This window comes from Oncorhynchus kisutch, linkage group LG24, assembly GCF_002021735.2.
Source record: "Oncorhynchus kisutch isolate 150728-3 linkage group LG24, Okis_V2, whole genome shotgun sequence".
Taxonomy (NCBI): Eukaryota; Metazoa; Chordata; class Actinopteri; order Salmoniformes; family Salmonidae; genus Oncorhynchus; species Oncorhynchus kisutch.
In genome coordinates, this window is record NC_034197.2 from 21,609,833 (window position 1) to 21,630,977 (window position 21,145).

General features: G+C 43.0%; 1 protein-coding gene across 2 annotated transcripts; it reads left to right on the top strand.

Annotated features, from left to right (window-relative positions):
- The first annotated feature begins 1,006 nt into the window (after positions 1-1,006).
- On the top strand, positions 1,007-15,896 carry LOC109869721 (myelin transcription factor 1). Of its 2 annotated transcripts, none has more exons than XM_031804409.1 (23): positions 1,007-1,323; positions 4,571-4,665; positions 4,779-4,833; positions 5,008-5,038; positions 5,289-5,354; positions 5,873-6,114; positions 6,288-7,355; positions 7,467-7,586; positions 7,704-7,794; positions 7,900-8,025; positions 8,213-8,427; positions 10,562-10,770; positions 11,113-11,331; positions 11,648-11,802; positions 12,025-12,087; positions 12,402-12,470; positions 12,903-12,965; positions 13,081-13,164; positions 13,331-13,555; positions 13,847-13,938; positions 14,188-14,291; positions 14,452-14,595; positions 14,736-15,896. In XM_031804409.1, the coding sequence occupies exons 3-23, from the start codon at positions 4,779-4,781 to the stop codon at positions 14,877-14,879; spliced, it is 3,585 nt and encodes a 1,194-aa protein (XP_031660269.1). In that variant the 5' UTR covers positions 1,007-1,323; positions 4,571-4,665; the 3' UTR covers positions 14,880-15,896. The 2 variants fall into 2 exon arrangements, with proteins under 2 accessions (XP_031660269.1, XP_031660270.1); XM_031804410.1 differs by having other exon boundaries at positions 1,009-1,323; positions 5,292-5,354.
- Positions 15,897-21,145: the final 5,249 nt, after the last annotated feature.

The following is a 21,145-nucleotide window of genomic DNA, read 5'->3' on the forward strand; positions in this document are numbered from 1 at the left end:
TAGCATATTCGTTTTGTTTATTGATTGGTTTTCCAAATGTGTATAGTCAAATGATTTGTGATTAGACCTAGATTATGGTCATAACCTATATATTCGTGGTTATATTAGCATTCATTAGCCTACTCTATTTAAACAATACATTGTTCTAAGGTATATTTTTTTATGTTACATTGTTTGATTTTCATCAAAACAAAATCAGTAGAGAACAAATATAGGCAAAGATACTTATTGGGCTCCCGAGTGGCGCAGCGGTCTAAGGCACTGTATCTCAGAGCTAGAGGGGTCACTACAGACCGACTGGTTCGATTCCAGGCTGTATCACAACCGGGATAGCGTCGTTCGGGGTAGGCCGTAATTGTATATTAGAATTAGTTCTAAACTGACTTGCCTGGTTAAATAAACACTGTAGGGTTACTACTACATTGTCCAGAGGCGCTCAGGCTGTAGGTCTTATCATATTTTGCGGAGAAAAACTAGTTCCCTCTGAGAGTTTTTTTTTTTGCCTTGACACCAATGTTTCAGTTTTTGTGCTACGAAGACATTGCCTGTAACAGACACCATGCAATCGATAGTTTTTTTCTTCTTAAAAAAAAATCGGTATTTAAGTTAACTTTGAAGGAATTTAAATCTGTGTGAATTGGAAAATTGTTTATATTTAGCTCTGAGAGTAGTTACCACATCTATAAGGACCAACGTTACAGTCTGTTTATGGACCGCCGTTTTAGCAGAGCGCTCTAGCTACTGTCCATGGTGCTGAAACTAAGGCACGCACCACCCCGGCTACTGAAATCTTCAAAATATTTTTACGGTGCTTAGATTTACCTTGATACTGATGCTGATGGAGGGTGTAGACTACAACAAATGATGATTGATGCTGCAGCATGATAACTGATCCAAAAAAAATACCGGAGTACCCGAAGCCACCTCTTAGATTGTGGGCTTTGCTATGTTGTGGGCTTTGCTATGGTGATGTCAGAGCATGGGGGGAGGGGTGAACAATGACCCATGAGCGAAAGGTAAGGCAATATTACGTAGGCCTGTTCTCGCTGACAAAGGCAAATGAAGCCATGTTTTTTTGCTTATGGATTTTGGAGTAGGCTATTCTACATTTAAAGTTGGAGTAATGCCGCTTTTGTAAACTGAAGACTGGTGGAAGAGCACTGAGCTCCGGATTATGTTTGATGTCTCTAACGGTCAATGAAAGAGTTGCGGGGATATTGTGGAGGTAGTATTCAACGCTGAGAAGAAGTTGTTGAAATAGGATTCAGGAGGCCCGCCTTACCTACTTGAAAACAACGAAGCAACCAGAGCCATTCAATAATGGTATTTATAATCATATTATGGTTTCAAATTCTGTAGTATAGTTAAATGCGTGTGTTCCTCAAATGTATTTGAAATCAGATTGTAAACATATTTATTATCTTTTCGCGAACATCCATTGCTGTTGGTTTCTATCGCCTAATGGATGTCCCGGTCTTAATTCTTAAAGATGCATTCTCTTTAGGATGCTAATTCATATAGAACATAATTGTATCTTATTTCACACAACCTTCAGTACTATAGATTTATGGCATGAACAAACAGAACACACAGTTCTGTTTTGGTAATCCAAAAGTAATCCAAACGGCCAGAGAATGTCATTTCGGACGAATGACGAACTCTTTTGATAGTCCCCTTTAAAAAAACGTTGATCGTTTTGATATGAGTTTCAGATAAGCTATATTGTTCACAGTTTGTAAAAACATTAATGTGAGATTTGTATCGGACTTCGTGTTGCTTAGGGTTTCTGAAACTTCGAGAAAAGAGCATATAAGACCTAATGTTGATAAGTTTGAAAGCTGCAGGCCTATTGTGTGGCATTGTACATAGCCATGTGATTGTATTTTATGGTTTATCCTTTCTTTCCATTACGAAGAGCCTATAGAAAAGTAGACTACCGGGGTGATAATATTAAATAATATTTGAACCACTAGGCATATTTGTTTCGGTTTAGGGTTCTATTGTGAAAGTCATTTTGTGTTTTTGCAATCCGGAGAGGCATATGCCTTTATCCGTGCAATGTAGCCTACTTTTCTTGTTCTTATCTCGTGTATGTTGTTTGTCTTTATATTTCTGTGGATGTTCAATCGATGATCAAGGCCTAAACCGGCATGTTATTTGGTTACAAAGTGGCTTCGCAATGGGCCTACTGCTGCTTTGCCTGTGCTATTTGCCTGTGCTTTCCTACTCGGCTCGCAGGGGATCGTGTTTGTAGTCAATGACTGTAAAATGTGTCAGTAGGAAACTGGGGGAGGTGGAGCTACATATCCGAGAGCCGATGATCATGTGCCCCTCAAATGTCACCATCTCCCGGGGCTATGTGCGCTAAGAGTGCCATTACAACGACCTTATTATTATAAGACCACTAGAAAAACACACCCAAACTTGATATTTGAAGGCTCTCTCTCACTAAAGCAAGACCAATTAACTTGAAGACGTTGTGTCATAGCGGAGTGTGTGAGGTCGTGTTAGCAGCACCATGGACAGCACCATGGTGTTTTTGTGCAAGGCCGATAAACAAAGCCACGAAGCCATTTTCTTTCTCTTTAAACACATATTCATAAATAATTTAAATGTATTCAAATGTGTCCTACTCTAGGCCTTTAGGTCTAATTCCATTATGTGCAAGAGAGATGAAAAATAGGCTAACATGGTCGAGGAGGAGGCTTTGGGTAGGCTAGTTGCATTTCTGTTGTAAATGCAGTTTAATATTTTAGTATATACTGATTAACTGTCTGGTTCATTAAAGGCTATTCCTCAAACAATATAATCACCACCGGTTATAACGTCCAACTATATAGGCCAAGTAGGCCTAATCATAGGTATGCCTAAAATGCTATATGATACATATTTTTTTGCACATTGCTGCATGTTTAACGCAACATCATCTTGGAACAGCGTAATGTCATTGATTTAACAGCGCTAGTGATAGCACATGGGCAGGCCTTCTGTACTTTTCGGCCTACTGTATTGTTCTCTTATATTTCTCTGGGAGAATCCCAACCACACAGCCCTATTGTGTATGGGGAGCTTGTGTTTGCAATAACAGTCATGGTTATTTATCACCCTGTTATCAACCATCGACCGTCCAGATTGAACATGTGATGATTTTCTAGGGGTGCCCTTCAAGGATCGTTTTGTGTTTAATCTTTTTAGAACATTTTGTACACAAATAATAAAAACAACGAATAAGAACACCAACAATTAATATTACATTATGTAATGGAATGAAATTGCCATACACAGAAAAAATAAAGCATGTCACACAGTGTCCCTAATAGGTTAGGAAGGAAGGTTAGGTTAGGAAGTCACCAGTATAGGCCTGTCTAAGTATGTACACAATATATACAAAAGTATGTGGATACCCCTTCAAATTAGTGGATTCTTCTATTTCAGCCACACCGGTTGCCGACAGGTGTATAAAATCTAGCACACAGCCATGCAATCTCCATAGACAAACACTGGCAGTAGAATGGCCTTACTTAGGAGCTCAGTGACTTTCAATGTGGCATCGTCATAGGATGCCACCTTTCTAACAAGTCAGTTCGTCAAATATCTGCCCTGCTAGAGCTGCCCCGGTCAACTATAAGTGCTGTTATTGTGAAGTGGAAACATCTAGGAGCAACGGCTCAGCCACGAAGTGGTAGGCCACACAAGCTCACTGAATGGGACCACCGAGCGCTGAAGCGTGAAGCGTTTAAAATCCTCTTGTCCTCTGTTGCAACACTCACTATCTTGTTCCAAACTTCCTCTGGAAGCAACGTCAGCACAATAATTGTTTGTCAGGCACTTCATGAAATGGGTTATCATGGCCGAGCAGCCGCACACAAGCCTAAGATCACTATGCTCAATGCCAATCATCGGCTGGAGTGCGGTAAAGCTTGCCGCCATTGGACTCTGGAGCAGTGGAAACGCATTCTCTGGAGTGATTAATCACGCTTCACCTTCTGGCTGTCCAGTGGACGAATCTTTAGTGCCAACTGTAAAGTTTGGTGGAAGAGGAATAATCGTCTGGGGCTTTTTTTCATAGTTCAGGCTAGGCCACTTAGTTCCAAGAAAGGGAAATCTTAATGCTACACCATACAATGACATTCTAGACAATTCTATGCTTCCAACTTTGTGACAACAGTTTGGGGAAGGCCCTTTCCTGTTTCAGCATGACAATATCCCCATGCACAAAGCGAGGTCAATACAGAAATGGTTTGTTGAGATCGGTGTGGAAGAACTTGACTGGCCTGCACAGAGCCCTGACCTTAACCCCATTGAACACCTTTGGGATGAATTGGAACACCGACTGCAAGCCAGGCCTAATCGCCCAACATCAGTGCCCGACCTCACTAATGCTTTTGTGGCTGAATGGAAACAAGTCCCCACAGCAATGTTCCAATATCTAGGCCTCTGTGCGGCCCTCCATTGAATTTCGAAATCCCGATGGGCCTCTCGAGCCAAAAGGTTTGCCCAACCCTGATGTATGCTGTATGCTGTTGTTGTATAACCTTGACGTGTGTCCTATGTCTCTCCTCTCCAATAGAACATGAGTTCAGAGGGCAGCTGCTGAACCAGAGGTGGACGCGAGGAGACAGAATAAGCAGATTCTGTGAGACCAAGAGGAGCCTTCGAATCAAAGTGAGAAGCTGTGTTTGTGTGTGTGTGTGTGTGTTTGTGTGTGTGTGTGTGTGTGAAAAAGAGAAAGAGAGACAGATAGTAAGTGCAGTGTCATGACACTCTGTGTGTTTCAGATGAGTCAGGACACAGCAGAAACGAGAACCCGGACCCGCTCAAAAGGCATCAGAGGTGAGCTGGGGCCAAACACACATGCACGTACAGTAGGCACGCACGCAGCCACCGCACGCAGCCACCGCACGCAGCCACACATTCACACACACTAATTGAAACGGCTTCCTTTGTTGTGTATTTAGGATAAGTGTGCGTCTTATGATGTTCTCTCTCTGTCTTTTTATTCCCCAGTACCTGTTGAACTCGTGGGAGCAGAGTTAAGGTGAGAGAATAGGGTTTTTTCTGCTACTGTATTGAATCCAGCCACACAGTTGTCTTATTAATGTATACATGTAGTCCTGAAAAATACAATATGGCTTTAGACTGGTTGGGTGCACTAAAACCAGAGCATGCAGAGATTCAGAGCAAATAAACTAGGCTGGTGATGAACTGAAAAGCACATACAAAGTTTGAACGTATTCATTGTGCAAAATGAATAAAACAAATGTTTGTTTTCTGTTTGTATCACTAAGTAGCTGCCCCACCCCCGGGTGCGATGGTTCAGGCCATGTCATTGGGAGATATTCACGACACAGAAGGTATGATATACTAACTAGACTAACCACCACCAACTCTTAGCTCTCAAGTTCCTCTGCTAACACAGTTTTTTTTAATACAAATACTATTAAATTGAGAAAAAGCTCCATTAAAAATACCACATATAGTGATATTAAGGGTAATTCGTTCTCCAGTTCTCCAGTGATTTTTTTACTTTACCTGTTGAAAAAACAATATCACATGTATAAATACAGTACATACACTAAAAGGGTAAAAAAATATGTTTTGAGCAAAATAGTGTTTTTTAGACAACTGCAAACTTCAAGGAGTAGGGCATTGGTCTGATGGTGACTTTGTGATGTCATCGGCCACCCTCCTTGCTCAAGGAACAGTAGAGAACCAAAGAGGAAAGGCTCCTCCCCCCACTTGCGCCATGTCATGAGGATACCTGGACCATCTATTGAGATGTGCCTTTTGTTAAGTAAATCAGGTGTTAAATGAGATGAAAAGGAGACTGGAGTAAGACTTTAACACCCATCTCCTCACCTTGCACCCATAGCATTCTTGGATGCCCAATAGTGAAGAAGAGGAAACTTGTGGAGACGGAGGCAGAAGAGAATCAACCCGCCCCCAAGAAAAAGACCCTGCCCCTGAAGTTGGCCATGGACGAGGGCTTCAACACAGCAGACAGTGACGCCGCCAGTGAGGCAGAGAATAAGGAGGGGGAGGAGTCAGAGGAGGAGGAGGAGCAGAAAGAGAAGGAAAATAGCAAAATGCCAAACCCAGCCATGTCCATGAAAGGTGAGTCAAGAGAAGACCAGAATCCAAGGAATATATCACATTTATCATGGATTGCTATTGGCTATTGCAGTGGTACAGATTGATAATGATACTAAAGTAAGTATTGATGGAAAGACAAATACAGGGAGAGCTCATTATTTAGCAATAACCTATCAACTCTGCACTGTACACAGCCGATTGCTCACAGGTGATACCCGAAGACACCGAAAAAGAGACGTCTGTCGAGTCCGACACCATAGCTGCAGCTGAAGCAGGGACTTCGCAGAAGGACACAGCCACCACAACCCAACAGCAAGCTTCCACAGAGGCAGAAGCAGAGGCAGAGGCAGACAGACACAAAGAGGAGGTGCAAGTAGTGGCAGAGATACAGGCCGCTGAGGAGGAGGATGAGGAAGATGAGGATACAGTTGATGCACACAGAACAATAGAGCATCCAAAAGGCGACAATGAAACAGGGAGAGCAGAGAGTGAGGAGAAGCAAAAGGAGGAGGTAGGAGAGGAGGAGGAGGAGGGAGGAGGGGAGGAAGAGAAAGAGGAGGAGAGGCAATTTGTGAGTCAGGAGATCTCAGATCACCAGTATTCCAGTGGCGACTATAGCAGGCATCCGGCAAAAGAGGAGGGAGATGAGGAAGAAGAGAAGAAGGGAGAGGAAAAGGAGGAGGAGGAGGAGGAGGAAGAGAAGGAGGAGGTGGAAGAGGAGGAAGAGGAGGTAGAGGAAGAAAAGGAGGAAGAGGAGGATGAGGTGGTCTACATGGAGCCTGCCATCCCTCTTTCCCCTAGTACTCCTGCTCAGGAATGTGAGGATACAGAAGTGGCAGCGGGGGAGGTAAAGATTGGTTCCCCGTTGACTGAAGAGGAGGAAGAGGAGGAGGAAGAAGAGGAGGAGGAAGAAGAGGAGGAAACAGAAGCAGGGGAGGTGGAAGAAGAGGACCACGACTCTCACAAAGCACCACCTACCACAGTGGTCATTGAGATACGATCTGAGGAAGAGGAGGAGGAAGAGGAGGAGGAAGATGACTGTCTCTCACAGGGTTCGGGTGTGACAGACGACTCAGAGACCTGGGATATGACCCGGGGGAACTTGGGACTGCTGGAGCAAGCCATCGCCCTGAAGGCCGAGCAGGTGAGAGGGCCGCACGTCGACCAACAGTCTCCAGAGCACCTGCACTACCACAGCCCCGACGACAGGGCCAGCAAAGCCATGGACCAAGCCATGCGACACAGAGGACACCACAGCAAAGGTAGGACAGTTTATGCTTTATCAGGATATCTTTTAACCCGCCATAGAATCAGAATCATGTTCCAATTGTTAGGGATTTTGCTCACTCAACATCTCTCCCCTTCCTATCCAGAAAAGAAGGAGGTGAAATGCCCTACCCCTGGGTGTGATGGGACGGGCCATGTGACTGGGCTGTACCCCCACCACCGCAGCCTCTCTGGGTGCCCTCACAAAGATAGGATCCCACCTGAGAGTGAGTACTAGCAGAGCACTAACACTCTAATACCAAAGTTCTAACAGCGAAACATTACACATACTCCTTTGAACAATTGACACCCATTCTTATATCTCTCTGTCTATCTCTCCCTAGTACTGGCCATGCATGAGAACGTGCTGAAGTGTCCAACTCCAGGATGCATAGGCCAGGGTCACGTAAACAGCAATCGCAACACACACCGCAGGTATTATACTGTCCAACAATTACAACCTGACATTGACCTTCTATTTCCGGTGGAATTCTATGAGAAAATGTATACATTTTCACTATCTCTCTTTGTCCCTCTCAGTCTTTCCGGTTGTCCCATAGCAGCTGCAGAGAAACTCTCCAAGGGGGGCCATGTCACCCCCAGTCACCCCCAGCCTTCAGTCAGCGAGCCCCCAACTGGGAGCCCCCATTCAGACAGAGTTCTCCGGTGAGCCCTCTCTGGTCCTCCCTTTCTCCATATCTCCACTTACGACAAGTGATGCATTTTACGAATCTTTTACCCCTTCTCTTATACAAAATGTTCTGACTGTTTTACCACCTCTGTCTCTTACCTTTCACCTCCTCTCTCTCTCTCTCTCTCTCTCTCTCTCTCTCTCTCTCTCTCTCTCCTACAGACCAATGTGTTTTGTGAAGCAGCTGGAGATCCCTCAGTACGGCTACAGACCCAACATGGTGCCTGCCACACCCCGTGCCAACCTGGCCAAAGAGCTGGAGAAATATTCCAAGGTCTCCTTCGACTATGCAAGCTTCGACGTCCAGGTGTTTGGGAAGCCTTTGCTGGTTCCAAAGATACCCGCCACCAGTCAAACCTCACCCAAAGCCTTCAAATGTAAGATGATCTTGACATTTGTTGAATTTCTGTTGGAAACCAAAATGACGTTTTTTCTACTCTGTAAGCATTCTATGGACAAGGTATCACAGCAATTCATACTCTGGTTTGTTTCCCTGGCACTGTTTCCACATTCTTATTCAAGTCATGAGACCGATATTAGCATTTATTATATTTTATTAGTTTTATTAGTTTTATTTTTAAAAGTCTATATACAGCATGTGCAAATGAGGTAGGATAAGGGAGGTAAGGCAATAAATAGGCCATGATGGTGAAGTGATTACAATATAGCAATTAAACACTGGAATGGTAGAATGTGCAGAAGATGAATGTGCAAGTAGAGATACTGGGGTGCAAAGGAGCAAGATAAATAAATAAATACAGTATGGGGATGAGGTAGTTGGATGGGCTATTTACAGATGGGCTATGTACAGGTGCAGTGATCTGTGAGCTGCTCTGACAGCTGGTGCTTAAAGCTAGTGAGGGAGATAAGAGTCTCCAACTTCAGTGATTTTTGCAGTTCGTTCCAGTCATTGGCAGCATAGAACTGGAAGGAGAGGCGGCCAAAGGAGGAATTGACTATGGGGTGACCAGTGAGATATACCTGCTGGAGCGCGTGCTACGAGTGGGTGCTGCTATGGTGACCAGTGAGCTGAGATAAGGCGGGGTTTTACCTAGCAGAGACTTGTAGATGTCTTGGAGCCAGTGGGTTTGGCGACGAGTATGAAGCGAGGGCCAGCCAACGAGAGCGTACAGCTCGCAGTGGTGGGTAGTATATGGGGCATTGGTGACAAAACGGATGGCACTGTGATATTTGCTGAGTAGAGTGTTGGAGGCTATTTTGTAAATGACATCGCCGAAGTCAAGGATTGGTAGGATGGTCCTTTTTACAAGGGTATGTTTGGCAGCGTGAGTGAAGGAGGCTTTGCTGCGAAATACGAAGCCGATTCTAGATTTAATTTTGGATTGGAGATGTTTAATGTGAGTCTGGAAGGAGAGTTTACAGTTTAACCAGACACCTAGGTATTTGTAGTTGTCCACATATTCTAAGTCAGAACCGTCCAGAGTAGTGATGCTGGATGGGCGGGCGGGTACGGGCAGCGATCGGTTGAAGAGCATGATTTAGTTTTACTTGCATTTAAGAGCAGTTGGAGGCCACGGAAGGAGTGTTGTATGGCATTGAAGCTCGTCTGGAGGTTAGTTAACACAGTGTCCAAAGAAGGGCCAGATGTATACAGAATGGTGTCGTCTGCGTAGAGGTGGATCACAGAATCACCAGCAGCAAGAGCGACATCATTGGTGTATACAGAGAAGAGAGTCGGCCCGAGAATTGAACCCTGTGGCACCCCCATAGAGACTGTCAGAGGTCCGGAGAACAGGCCCCCCGATTTGACACACTGAACTCTATCAGAGAAGTAGTTGGTCAACTTGGCGAGGCAGTCATTTGAGAATCCAAGGCTGTTGTATCTGCCAATAAGAATGTTGTAATCGACAGAGTCGAAAGCTTTAGCCAGGTCAATGAAGATGGCTGCACAGTAATGTCTCTTATCGATGGCGGTTATGATATCATTTAGGACCTTGAGCATGGCTGAGGTGCTCCCGTGACCAGCTCTCAAACCAGATTGCATAGCGGAGAAGGTACGGTGGGATTCAAAATGGTTGGTAATCTGTTTGAAGATCTTAGAAAGGCAGGGTAGGATAGATATAGGTCTGTAGCTGTTTGGGTGTAGAGTATCTCCCCCAATTGATTTTGAAGCTCAACAAAGTCACTTATAGATGAGTTGAACATGATGCATGAAAAATGCAAACATAAGTCTCATGACTTCCTTAAACGTTAGCATGTGAAAACAGTGCCAGGGAAACTAAACTATGGCATTTATTGCTGTCTTACCTTGCCCATAAATTGCTTACAGGGTAAGGAAATGAATGTAATTTTGTAATTTGGGTGAACTGTCCCTTTAACTAACAAAACATAACTTTTTCGTTTCACATCAGTGTTCATGAGAGAAATTGGTTGGTAGTCTAGGATCACGACCCTGCTGGTTATAGGAGAACTGTAATGGCGGCTTGGTGCGTGTTATACTGTGAAGGTAAATTCTAATTTGCACACACCCACCCTCTCTCTCCTCTACAGCTAAACCATTCCCTAAGGCCACGTCCCCGGGCCATAGCTTCTCGGGAGGATATGCAAAGAGCAGCTCCTCTTCGTCCTCCAGTGGCTACGATTACACCCATGATGCCGAGGCTGCTCACATGGCTGCCACTGCCATTCTGAACCTGTCCACACGCTGCTGGGAGAGTCCAGAGAACCTTCACACCAAACAGCAGGACCCAGCTGGCAAGGTAGGCCTCTCTGCTACCCAGCTCAGCCCAGCCTAGCCTGTTTGTGGTTGACTTTATAAAGAATATATTCTTCCCTCTTGAAATTATTTATTAGACACACTGCATTACTACCCACACGCACACACACACACACCTATACACACACACCTATACACACACCTATACACACACACACACACACACACACACACACACACACACACACACACACACACACACACACACACACACACACACACACACACACACACACACACACACACACACACACACACACACACACACACACACACACACACACACACACACACACACACACTAACATAGTCCTTGTACCTTCAGGACATAGATATTGAAGTGGATGAGAATGGGACACTGGACTTGAGCATGAAGAAGCCCATCAAGATGGAAGGGATGCAATCACCAGACCCCTGCTCTTCCTCCTCCTCGCAGCACCCGGGAGACGTTCCCTCGTCCCAGGGCCACCTACAGGAGGTGTTGGAGGTGCCTCTGGACTTCACTAAGCCAAACTGTCCCAAAGAGAAGGAGGAGCAGGATGAGGTAACTGCTTTATGCCAAGTCTGCGACTAACACCAAACCATTGGAATTATGATAATGTAATAGTCTTGAGAGAGGTTCGTGTGTGTTCTAGCCTCAGCTTCCAGTGATACACGAGAATTGGAAATATGGCAAGGTGAGACTTGTGTGATTATGTTCTGATTGAATTATTTTTTTATACTGGAGCTGTCATCTTTGCCAGATGTACTTTGTAAAATACCTTTTTTCCTTAATGGGACATCCTGGTTTGAATAAAGGGTGGATTCAATGATAAACTATAATCTCCATCCTTACCTGTGTTTGTTTGACCTTCTGCCAGATGGACTATGTGGCCCACTCCTACACCTCCTCTGATGCAGAAGATGATGACATCACCCAGGAGAGCATGGAGGACAGGAAGTACCCAGGCGAGGTCACCACGTCCAGCTTCAAGGTCCAGTTCTCACCCAAAGACTGCAAAAAAGAGGTTCTACTGTAAGAATACTCTAAAATAACTTCAATCCAGCATTCATAACAACGTTATAAGTAAAAAATAACCTACATTTTAATTATCTATGTCTCTCTACCTAGTACTCTAATATCAAGGCTGACACATCACCATTATATAGAATTCAGTTCAAAGTAGTACTGCCATCCAACCTCATGTTTTTGAACGAATTCATGAATTAATTTCTAATCATTCCAAATTATCTCCAGATGTCCCACCCCAGGTTGTGATGGCAGTGGGCACATCACTGGAAACTATGCTTCACATCGGAGGTATGACACAGCCCTACTCCCCTGCATTACAACCAATGCAGTCGCTAGCGCTGATTCACATTGTACGTCTTACAGCTGCATTCATAGTGTTTTTCAGGCACTGACACTGAATGTCAACTAATCTACACATCTGTATAAAAACCGTGAACTTTCAATAATTACTATACTCTATTGCTCTTATCATGTGCTACTATGAGTCCTGTAAACAATATTCATTGTTATGATTGTGATCGAGATCTTTCCTTTATTCTGCCCTTATTAAATGACTACACAATATACTCTGTCTATATATATATATTTTCCATATCTTCTAGTCTGTCAGGCTGTCCTCTTGCTGATAAGTCTCTTCGGACCCTCATGGCTGCCCACTCTGCTGAACTGAAGTATGTCTGTGCTTGTATTACCCCTTCCTTCCTTCTTTGTGACCCAGGCATGTGTGCAGGCAATGGTTCCAGTTCAGCTCCAACACACCTAAAAACTTAATTGTTGTCTGACATCAAGGATTTTAATTAGGTGTGTTAGTGCTGAGCTGGAATAAAAACCTTCACACACTGCGGACCTCCTTGACCAGAGTTTCCTATCCCTGTTCTAACCCTACTTTATACTGACATGACTGAACCCTTTGTATTGTCACTACAATGTGCGGGGATGTGTTTTCCCTCTGCTACGATCTGTATCAAACTAATTCTATCCCATAGAGAAAGTGTTAGCTACTTTTATGACAAAGCGCTTTCATATCATCTCTACATTTGCAACAAATATGAATATCACATGCAGTGCTATGCTGACCTAACTTCTCTCTTGTTGACTCCCAGGTGTCCGACCCCTGAATGCGATGGATCAGGTCACATCACTGGAAACTACGCCTCCCATAGAAGGTATGCACAGATCATTTATTGCTTTTGTTTAAAAAAAAATGTAATCCTAGAAAATCCAACTGGAGGATAATCTAAAAAAGGACTTTATTCAAATTTCTCTCTACGTCTCTGTCAGTTTGTCTGGATGCCCCCGTGCTAAGAAAGGTGCCGTCAAGACAACACCCACCAAGGATGACAAGGAAGACCCTGAGCTTTTAAGGTTGGTCCACGACAAACCATTCCTTTTCTTTACCATCCACACAACAGACCACCCTTTATTCGGGCCTCGAGTTTTCAAACTATTACTGATTGCTTTCCTCTGTCTCTCTCTTTCTATCCTTTCCCCTCTCCTTCCCTGTCGCCCCTGGCTTTCCCCCCTCCATTAGTCGTTGCCCGGTGCCCGGCTGTGACAGCTTGGGCCACATCAGTGGGAAGTATGCCACCCACCGTAGTGCTTATGGGTGCCCGCTGGCAGCGCGGCGTCAGAAGGAGGGGCTCCTCAACGGTTCTCCTTTCTCCTGGAAGGCCTTCAAGACGGAGGGCCCCACCTGTCCCACCCCCGGCTGTGATGGATCAGGACACGCCAACGGCAGCTTCCTCACACACCGCAGGTATTACACTCAATCAAATTCAATTGTTTTTTGGCGGGGTTCGTGCAAACACGTTACACAAAGCTGGGCCTAAACCTGAAATATAATTAACCTATTATAGGTTATTATTGAGTTTGTTTATTTTATGATTTCATTTCATTCAATAGATTTTTACATCTAGTCAGGTTTTTAAAGCACAGCAAAACATATTGGACAAAAAACTGATTGGCAAATGAACTAAACTAACTGGCCCTATTCTAGCAGTGCTCCATCACTAGCCTCATCTCTCTTTTCCTCTTCTGTTGCTCCTAGTCTCTCTGGTTGTCCCAGAGCCTCCGCTAATAAGAAGAGAAGCAGGTTCCCTGGAGACGAGTACATTACAGCAAAGTTCAAGGCCAGCGATGGTAAGTCTGGGGATATACACTACCTTAAAGGCTTCATCTGACAGTTTCTGCATAACAGGGAAAATCGTCATTTCCACTTAACTCAAATTTTCACTTAGTCATACATTGATTTCAGTGGAAGTTAGGATTTGTCCCAACATTATGAGTGGGTCAAGTCAACAATACATCAGTAAAACGGGATGATCTTTAATTATGTTTGACTGTTTCTAGTTGTTTTATTGGTTGTTATTGGTTGCTTAATTTCCCCAGTTCTGGATAATGATGAAGATATCAAGCAGCTGAACAAAGAGATCGGGGAACTGAGTGAGTCCAACTCAGAGATGGAGGATGATATGATGAACCTGCACACACAGGTGAGTCTGACACTTGTTAACAATACCAACTAAATACTGTCCCCACCATACATTCCTAATTCAATTCAAAATCAAAAACAGATGGTATAAAAAGTGTTTCTGACTGGTTTGTGGCTGACTGAAGAACTGTGGTTGATTGATTGGTGGTTCTCTGCTCCAGATCTCATCCATGGAGAAGAACCTGAAGAGTATGGAGGAGGAAAACAAGCAGATCGAGGAGAGGAACGATGCCCTGTACATGGAGCTGTCTGGCCTGAGCCAAGCTCTGATCCGCAGCCTGTCCAACATCCGGCTGCCACACATGGTGAGTTACACATAGGGATGGATCACTCAGAGCATGCATGCACTCACGCACACCCACATACTCTCCACAAATGCAACGGCACTCGCTTACAAATTAACGCATACAACTTGTCTTTAAAGCGTTACTTGTGTTTACTTCAGCAGGAACCTATGTCGGACCAGAACTTCGATAATTACGTGGACACCTTGACTCATATGTTCTCCAATAAAGATTGCTACCAAAACCCAGAGAACCGCGCTCTGTTGGAGTCCATCAACCAAGCAGTAAAAGGCATCGAAGTGTAGTCTCTAAAAGTGTGGTGAGACATAATGGAACATACGAAAGGGAGGTAGAAGAGGGTAGAGGAGGCAAGGTGACATGGTGTCTGGGTATACAAAACCCAACAACCATAAATAATCACCCCTTGCTTTTGGAATATATACTTGATTTTTCTCTTATTTGTTTTGGAGAAAATATGTTGTCCATTTCATGTTGCTCCCCTCCCTGTTTGCATGAAGGTTAACAGGATCAATGGACACACAAGTGTTTTTTGTGCGCATTGAAGTAAACTGTGTTGGTGTGGGTGTTTGGGAACCTTACGAGGGGTATAATAAAAAAAGACATCCACTTTAATTGTACAGAACAGACTAAGAATGCAGTACCCCATCATAACATACGCTCCAAAATAGTGTACTTGTGTTCCAACCCTATTGAGTAATGTTGATAGTATTTATGGGCATAGATATTGCACTTCCAGGAGTAGTTTGTGGTTTCATTATTATTGTTGTGAATTTGAGTCTGTTTAATATATTATTTATTCATGTTGTGTTAATTTTGCTTATTTATTCAGCATTTATTTATTGACTTATTTATTTTTACAAAAAAAATGACACTGAAGACATTTTTAAACAGCAACTGAGAGGACTTGTTTATCCTCTGCATTGTTGAAAAAGAGGACATATTTTAAAATATTAACTATAAATTGTTTTATATATCTTATTTATTTGAAATACTGGGATCTTTTTTAAGTGCAAATATTTTGTAAACCGACAAGTTTTGATAATTTTTTAAAGAGTTAGATTTTTGTTTATATAATTTCTTTTATTTCCATAGAGTATTTTGAGACACCTTTGCAATGAACTAGGAAAAATATGATGAACGTATTTAATATTTATTTGATAATGAAGAACAAAGTGAATGGAGATGTTGATGTATATTTATTTTGTATTGTCTATGTCACGTGTTAGTGATGATGGCTGTGTATGGATTAATCTTTGCCCATATGTTGATTTTGAAATAAAGGAAAACCTGTGCTAACATAACTAAGCATCATGGAATATTTCATGATGAATTATAATTATGTGTAATTATTGTGAAAGTGTATGAATATTGTTTATGGCTAGAGATATTTTGTTGACTTCCCTTCAGAACCTAGAAATGGCAGTGGATATCAGCAAACAACCTATCGGCACCAGAATGGGAAAGCTTGTCATAGTGTTTGATGAGGCGAGTGATTGCGTTCTTCGGATCCAGCACTGCTGGGTGCACCGGTTCTGGTTCCAGAGTCTCAGCTCTCCGGAGAATGATCCCAACTCGAATGAGACCTGTAGACTTGTCCAATTCAGGAGAGATGTTTTGGAGGCGTCTTTTCAAAGGGACTACTTTACCACTTTCCAGTGTATGGAGGTCGTCTGAGAAGGAATTTCTCTGGGAGTGCTGGAGGAGCAGGATCTCACATTGAGAACCGTCCATAGCTGTAGAACCAGAGTTTTGAGGGGGAGTTTAGTTGATGGACTGGTAAATGGCTTCAATCAGTTCATTCCAGGTATTGAAGTGAGTGGCGTCTGGCAGCGGAGTCACAGTGTTTTTCTCAACTCTGATAGTTACTCCAGTGGTGCTACAGAGGGAGTCTTTGGCAACTGATTAGGGGGTAGGGGAAGGAATGGAGGGCCATGATTCAACCTGTGTGGAGCCGACAACTCAGCCAGAATCTTTCCTCTGGGGATGTCATCTGCTGGGTTGATCTGTGTGTCAACATACCTCCAGTCCTGAGGTGATGTGTGTTCCAGGATTTTAGTTACACGGTTGGCAACAAAGACTTTGTATCGAAAAGAGTGATTTCTGAGTTATGTGCGGAGCAATTGAACATTCCTGGTGTTTGTGATGCCCACCATTTGGTGCGACGCAGACCCGGTGGGGAGCATGGTGAGATAGAGGAGTCATTGTCAGACATTTTGAGTCAGTCTACCAGACAAAGTCATGTTAGGATACATCAATTATCCTGTTAGAGCTTTGGTCCAGACTCCACTGTGCTGTTTCAGGTGCAACGTTTATGGTCATGTTGCAGCAGTATGGAGGAGGGAGATTCCAAGATGTGGGAAGTGTGGAGGCAACCATAGGACAGAGGATTGTGAAGGTTCGGAGGATAAAGTTGAGTGTGTTTCAATTGTAGGGGTGATCATGTTATTGGGGATCGGAAGTGTCAGCTGCGAGAGAGGCAGATAGAAGTGGCCAGAGTCAGAGTAGTGCAGAGGGTGTCATATGCTGAGGCAGTGAAGAAAATGGAGGAGGATGGGTCAAAGGTGAAGGATCCTGAGAGAATCCCAGTGAGAAGTAGATTTGAGCCAGTACAGAGGGATAGGGTAACGTGTGAGTTATTTTTCAGTAAGGTTGGCATCTTAGAGTTCATAGTAATGGTTATCAACTGTACCGCAGAAATGGAAAGTAAATCACAGAAAATAGATGTTGTGGTGGCAGCTGCAGAGAAGTATTTGGGTAGATGAGATTTAACTTCAGAAGCGTTACAGCAGGGGTGGGCAATTCCAGTCCTCGAGGGCCTGATTGGTGTCACAGTTTTGCCCCAGCTAACACACCTGACTCCAATAATCACCTAATCATGATCTTCAGTTTAGAATGCAATTTGATTAATTAGCTGCGTTTCACAGGGATGGAGGAAAAAGTGTGCCACCAATCAGGCCCTGGAGGACTGGAGTTGCACACCCCTGCGTTACAGGGTGAGTTGAGGCGTGGTGTATTTGTATTTTTATTCATTATGAATCCTCATTAGCTGCTTCCAAGGCAGCAGCTACCCTTCCCGGGATCCAGCAAAATTAAGGCAGTTTATTCAATTTGAAAAACATTACAATACATTCACAACACACTGTGTGCCCTCGGGCCCCCACTCCACCACTACCACATATCTACAATACAAGATCCATGTATACGTGTGTGTGTATGCATGTGTCTGTGCCCATGTTTGTGTTGCTTCACAGTCCCCACTGTTCCATAAGGTGTATTTTTATGTTTTAAAATCTAATTTTACTGCTTTTACTGCAGTTACTTGATGTGGAATAGAGTTCCATGCAGTCATGGCTCTATGTAGTACTGTGCGCCTCCCATAGTCTGTTCTGTATTTGGGGATTGTGAAGAGACCTCTGGTGGCATATCTTGTGGAGTATGCATGGGTGTCCAAGCTGTGCGCCAGTAGTTCAAACAGACAGCTCGGTGCATTCAACATATCAATTCCTCTCATAAAATAAGTAGTGATGAAGTCAATCTCTCCTCCACTTTGAGCCAGGAGAGATTGACATACATATTATTAATATTTGCTCTCTGTGCACATCCAAGGACCAGCTTTGCTGCCCTGTTCTCAGCCAATTGCAATTTTCCTAAGTCCCTTTTTGTGGCACCTGACCACGACTGAACAGTAGTCCAGGTGCAATAAAACTAGGCCCTGTAGGACCGGCCTTGTTGATAGTGATGTTAAAAAGGCAGAGCAGAACTTTATTATGGACAGACTTCTCCCCATCTTAGCTACTGTTGTATCAATACAACATTGATACTGTTGTATCAATTTTGACCATGACCGTTTACAATCCAGGGTTACTCCAAGAAGTTTAGTCACCTCAACTTGCTCTATTTACACATTATAAATGACAAGATTTAGCTGAGGTTTAGGGTTTAGTGAATGCTTTTAGTTTTAGAAATATATTCCTTTCCACCCATTCTGAAACGAAATGCAGCTCTTTAAGTGTTGCAGTCACTGTAGTAGCTGACGTGTATAGTGTTGAGTCCTTCGCATACATAGTACATACACACACACACTGGCTTTACTCAGAGCAAGTGGCAGGTCATTAGTAAAGATTGAAAAAAGTAAGGGGCCTAGACAGCTGCCCTGGAGAATTCCTGATTCTACCTGGATTATTTTGAGGCTTCCATTAAAGAACACCCTCTGTGTTCTGTTAGACAGGTAACTCTTTATCCACAATGTAGCAGGTTGTGTAAAGCATACGTTTTTCCAGCAGAAGACTATGATCGATAATGTCACACTGAAGTTTAACAAAACAGCCTCCACAATGTTTTTATCATCAATTTCTCTCAGCCAATCATCAGTTATTTGTGTCCCATCCTCCCAGAGAGAGTTAATGTTAATGGGTAATGCTCTGCAGTTCATCCAGAGTGATCATGGGCCTCTTGGCTGCATCTCTGATCAGTCTTCTCCTTGTATGAGCTGAAAGTTTAGAGGGACGGCCAGGTCTTGGTAGATTTGCAGTGGTCTGATACTCTTTCCATTTCAATATTATCGCTTGCACAGTGCTCCTTGGGATGTTTAAAGCTTGGGAAATCTTTTTGTATCCAAATCCGGCTTTAAACTTCTTCACAACAGTATCTCGGACCTGCCTGGTGTGTTCCTTGTTCTTCATGGTGCTCTCTGCACATTTAACGGACCTCTGAGTCTATCACAGTGCAGGTGCATTTATACGGAGACTTGATTACACACAGGTGGATTGTATTTATCATCATTAGTCATTTAGGTCAACATTGGATCATTCAGAGATCCTCACTGAACTTCTGGAGAGAGTTTGCTGCACTGAAAGTAAAGGGGCTGAATAATTTTGCACGCCCAATTTTTCAGTTTTTAAATTGTTAAAAAAGTTTGAAATATCCAATAAATGTTGTTCCACTTCATGATTGTGTCCCACTTGTTGTTGATTCTTCACAAAAAAATACAGTTTTATATCTTTATGTTTGAAGCCTGAAATGTGGCAAAAGGTCGCAAAGTTCAAGGGGGCCGAATACTTTCGCAAAGCACTGTATATATATATATATATATATATATATATATATATATATATATATATATATATACAAATAACAACAACAAAAAACAAATATATATATTTTTTAAAGGAGAACAGACATGTTACATGGTGGTTTATAAACATGGTGGTTTATAACCTAAATTCTGATGACATCTGTCGGCCAGTTCAGGAAATGCTAATATCATGAAGCATATCTGCAATTGTTCAATGAAATTAAAACCACATAGTTTTGTTTACCATCAAAGAGTGCGTCCCACCAGCCATAATGTTAACGGTGGATACATATTCCAGTGCATTCCATGCCAATGTCACATGCAAATAGCAATTGATTTCCATGAGAGATCGATCGATCTACATATATATATATATAGTGCCTATAGAAAATCGACACACCCTTGAACTTTTTTCACATTTTGCCAGTGCCTCAGTTTCATGCATTCATAAGGATTTTCCCCACTTATCTACACACACCATACTCCACACTTAAGGGGATTTGTGTGGATTAAAAAATTCAAAATACAAAACTGATATCATAACTGCATATCTCCCGAGGTAATACTTTGTGGAAACACATTTGGCAGCAATTACAGCTGTGAGTCAGATAGGTCTACCAACTTTGCACACCTAGATTTGGCCAGTTCAGATCATTCTTCTTTACAAAACTGTTCAAGCTCTGTTAAGTTCCTTGGGGAGCATTGGACATTAATCTTCAAGTCATGCCACAAATGTTCAATTGGATTTATGCTGGGTTTTCCTCAGGGACTTTTCTGTACATTGCTCCATTAATTTCCCCTTCTATCTGGATAAAACCTTAACGATGAGATACATCCCCATAACATGATGCTACCACCACCATGCTTCACAGTAAGGATGGTATTCATTAGGTGATGTACCATGTTAGGTTTGCACCAAACCTAATGCTTTGCATTTAGGCCAAGAAGTTCAATTTTGTCAGACCACAACTTGTTTCACATGGATACAGAATTAGTATATTTTTGCATACGTAAAAACAGGATTCAAGGTGGGCTTTCATGAGTAATGGCTTCCTTCTTGCAACTGTACCATACATGCCAACTTTGTGGAGTGCTTTGGGATATTGTCACATGCACACTTTGACTAATCTTAGCCATAAAAGCTTGTAGCTCTTTCAAAGTTGCCGTTGGCTTATTTGCAGACCGCTGTAATACCATAAAATAAGAAAGTTGCCATTGGACTCTTGGTAGCCCCTCTGATCAGTCTCCTACTTGCTCGGTCATCCAGTTTGGAGGGACGGCTTGGTCTAGGTAGTGCCATACACATTCTACTTCTTAATTATTGTCTTGACTGTGCTCCAAGGGATATTCAAGGCCTTTTTTTTATACCAATCTGTGCCTTTCCACAACTTTGTCCCAGAGTTCTTTTGAAAGCTCCTTGGTGTTCATGGTTTCATGTTTGCTTTGCAATTCACTACCCAGCAGAGGCACCTACAG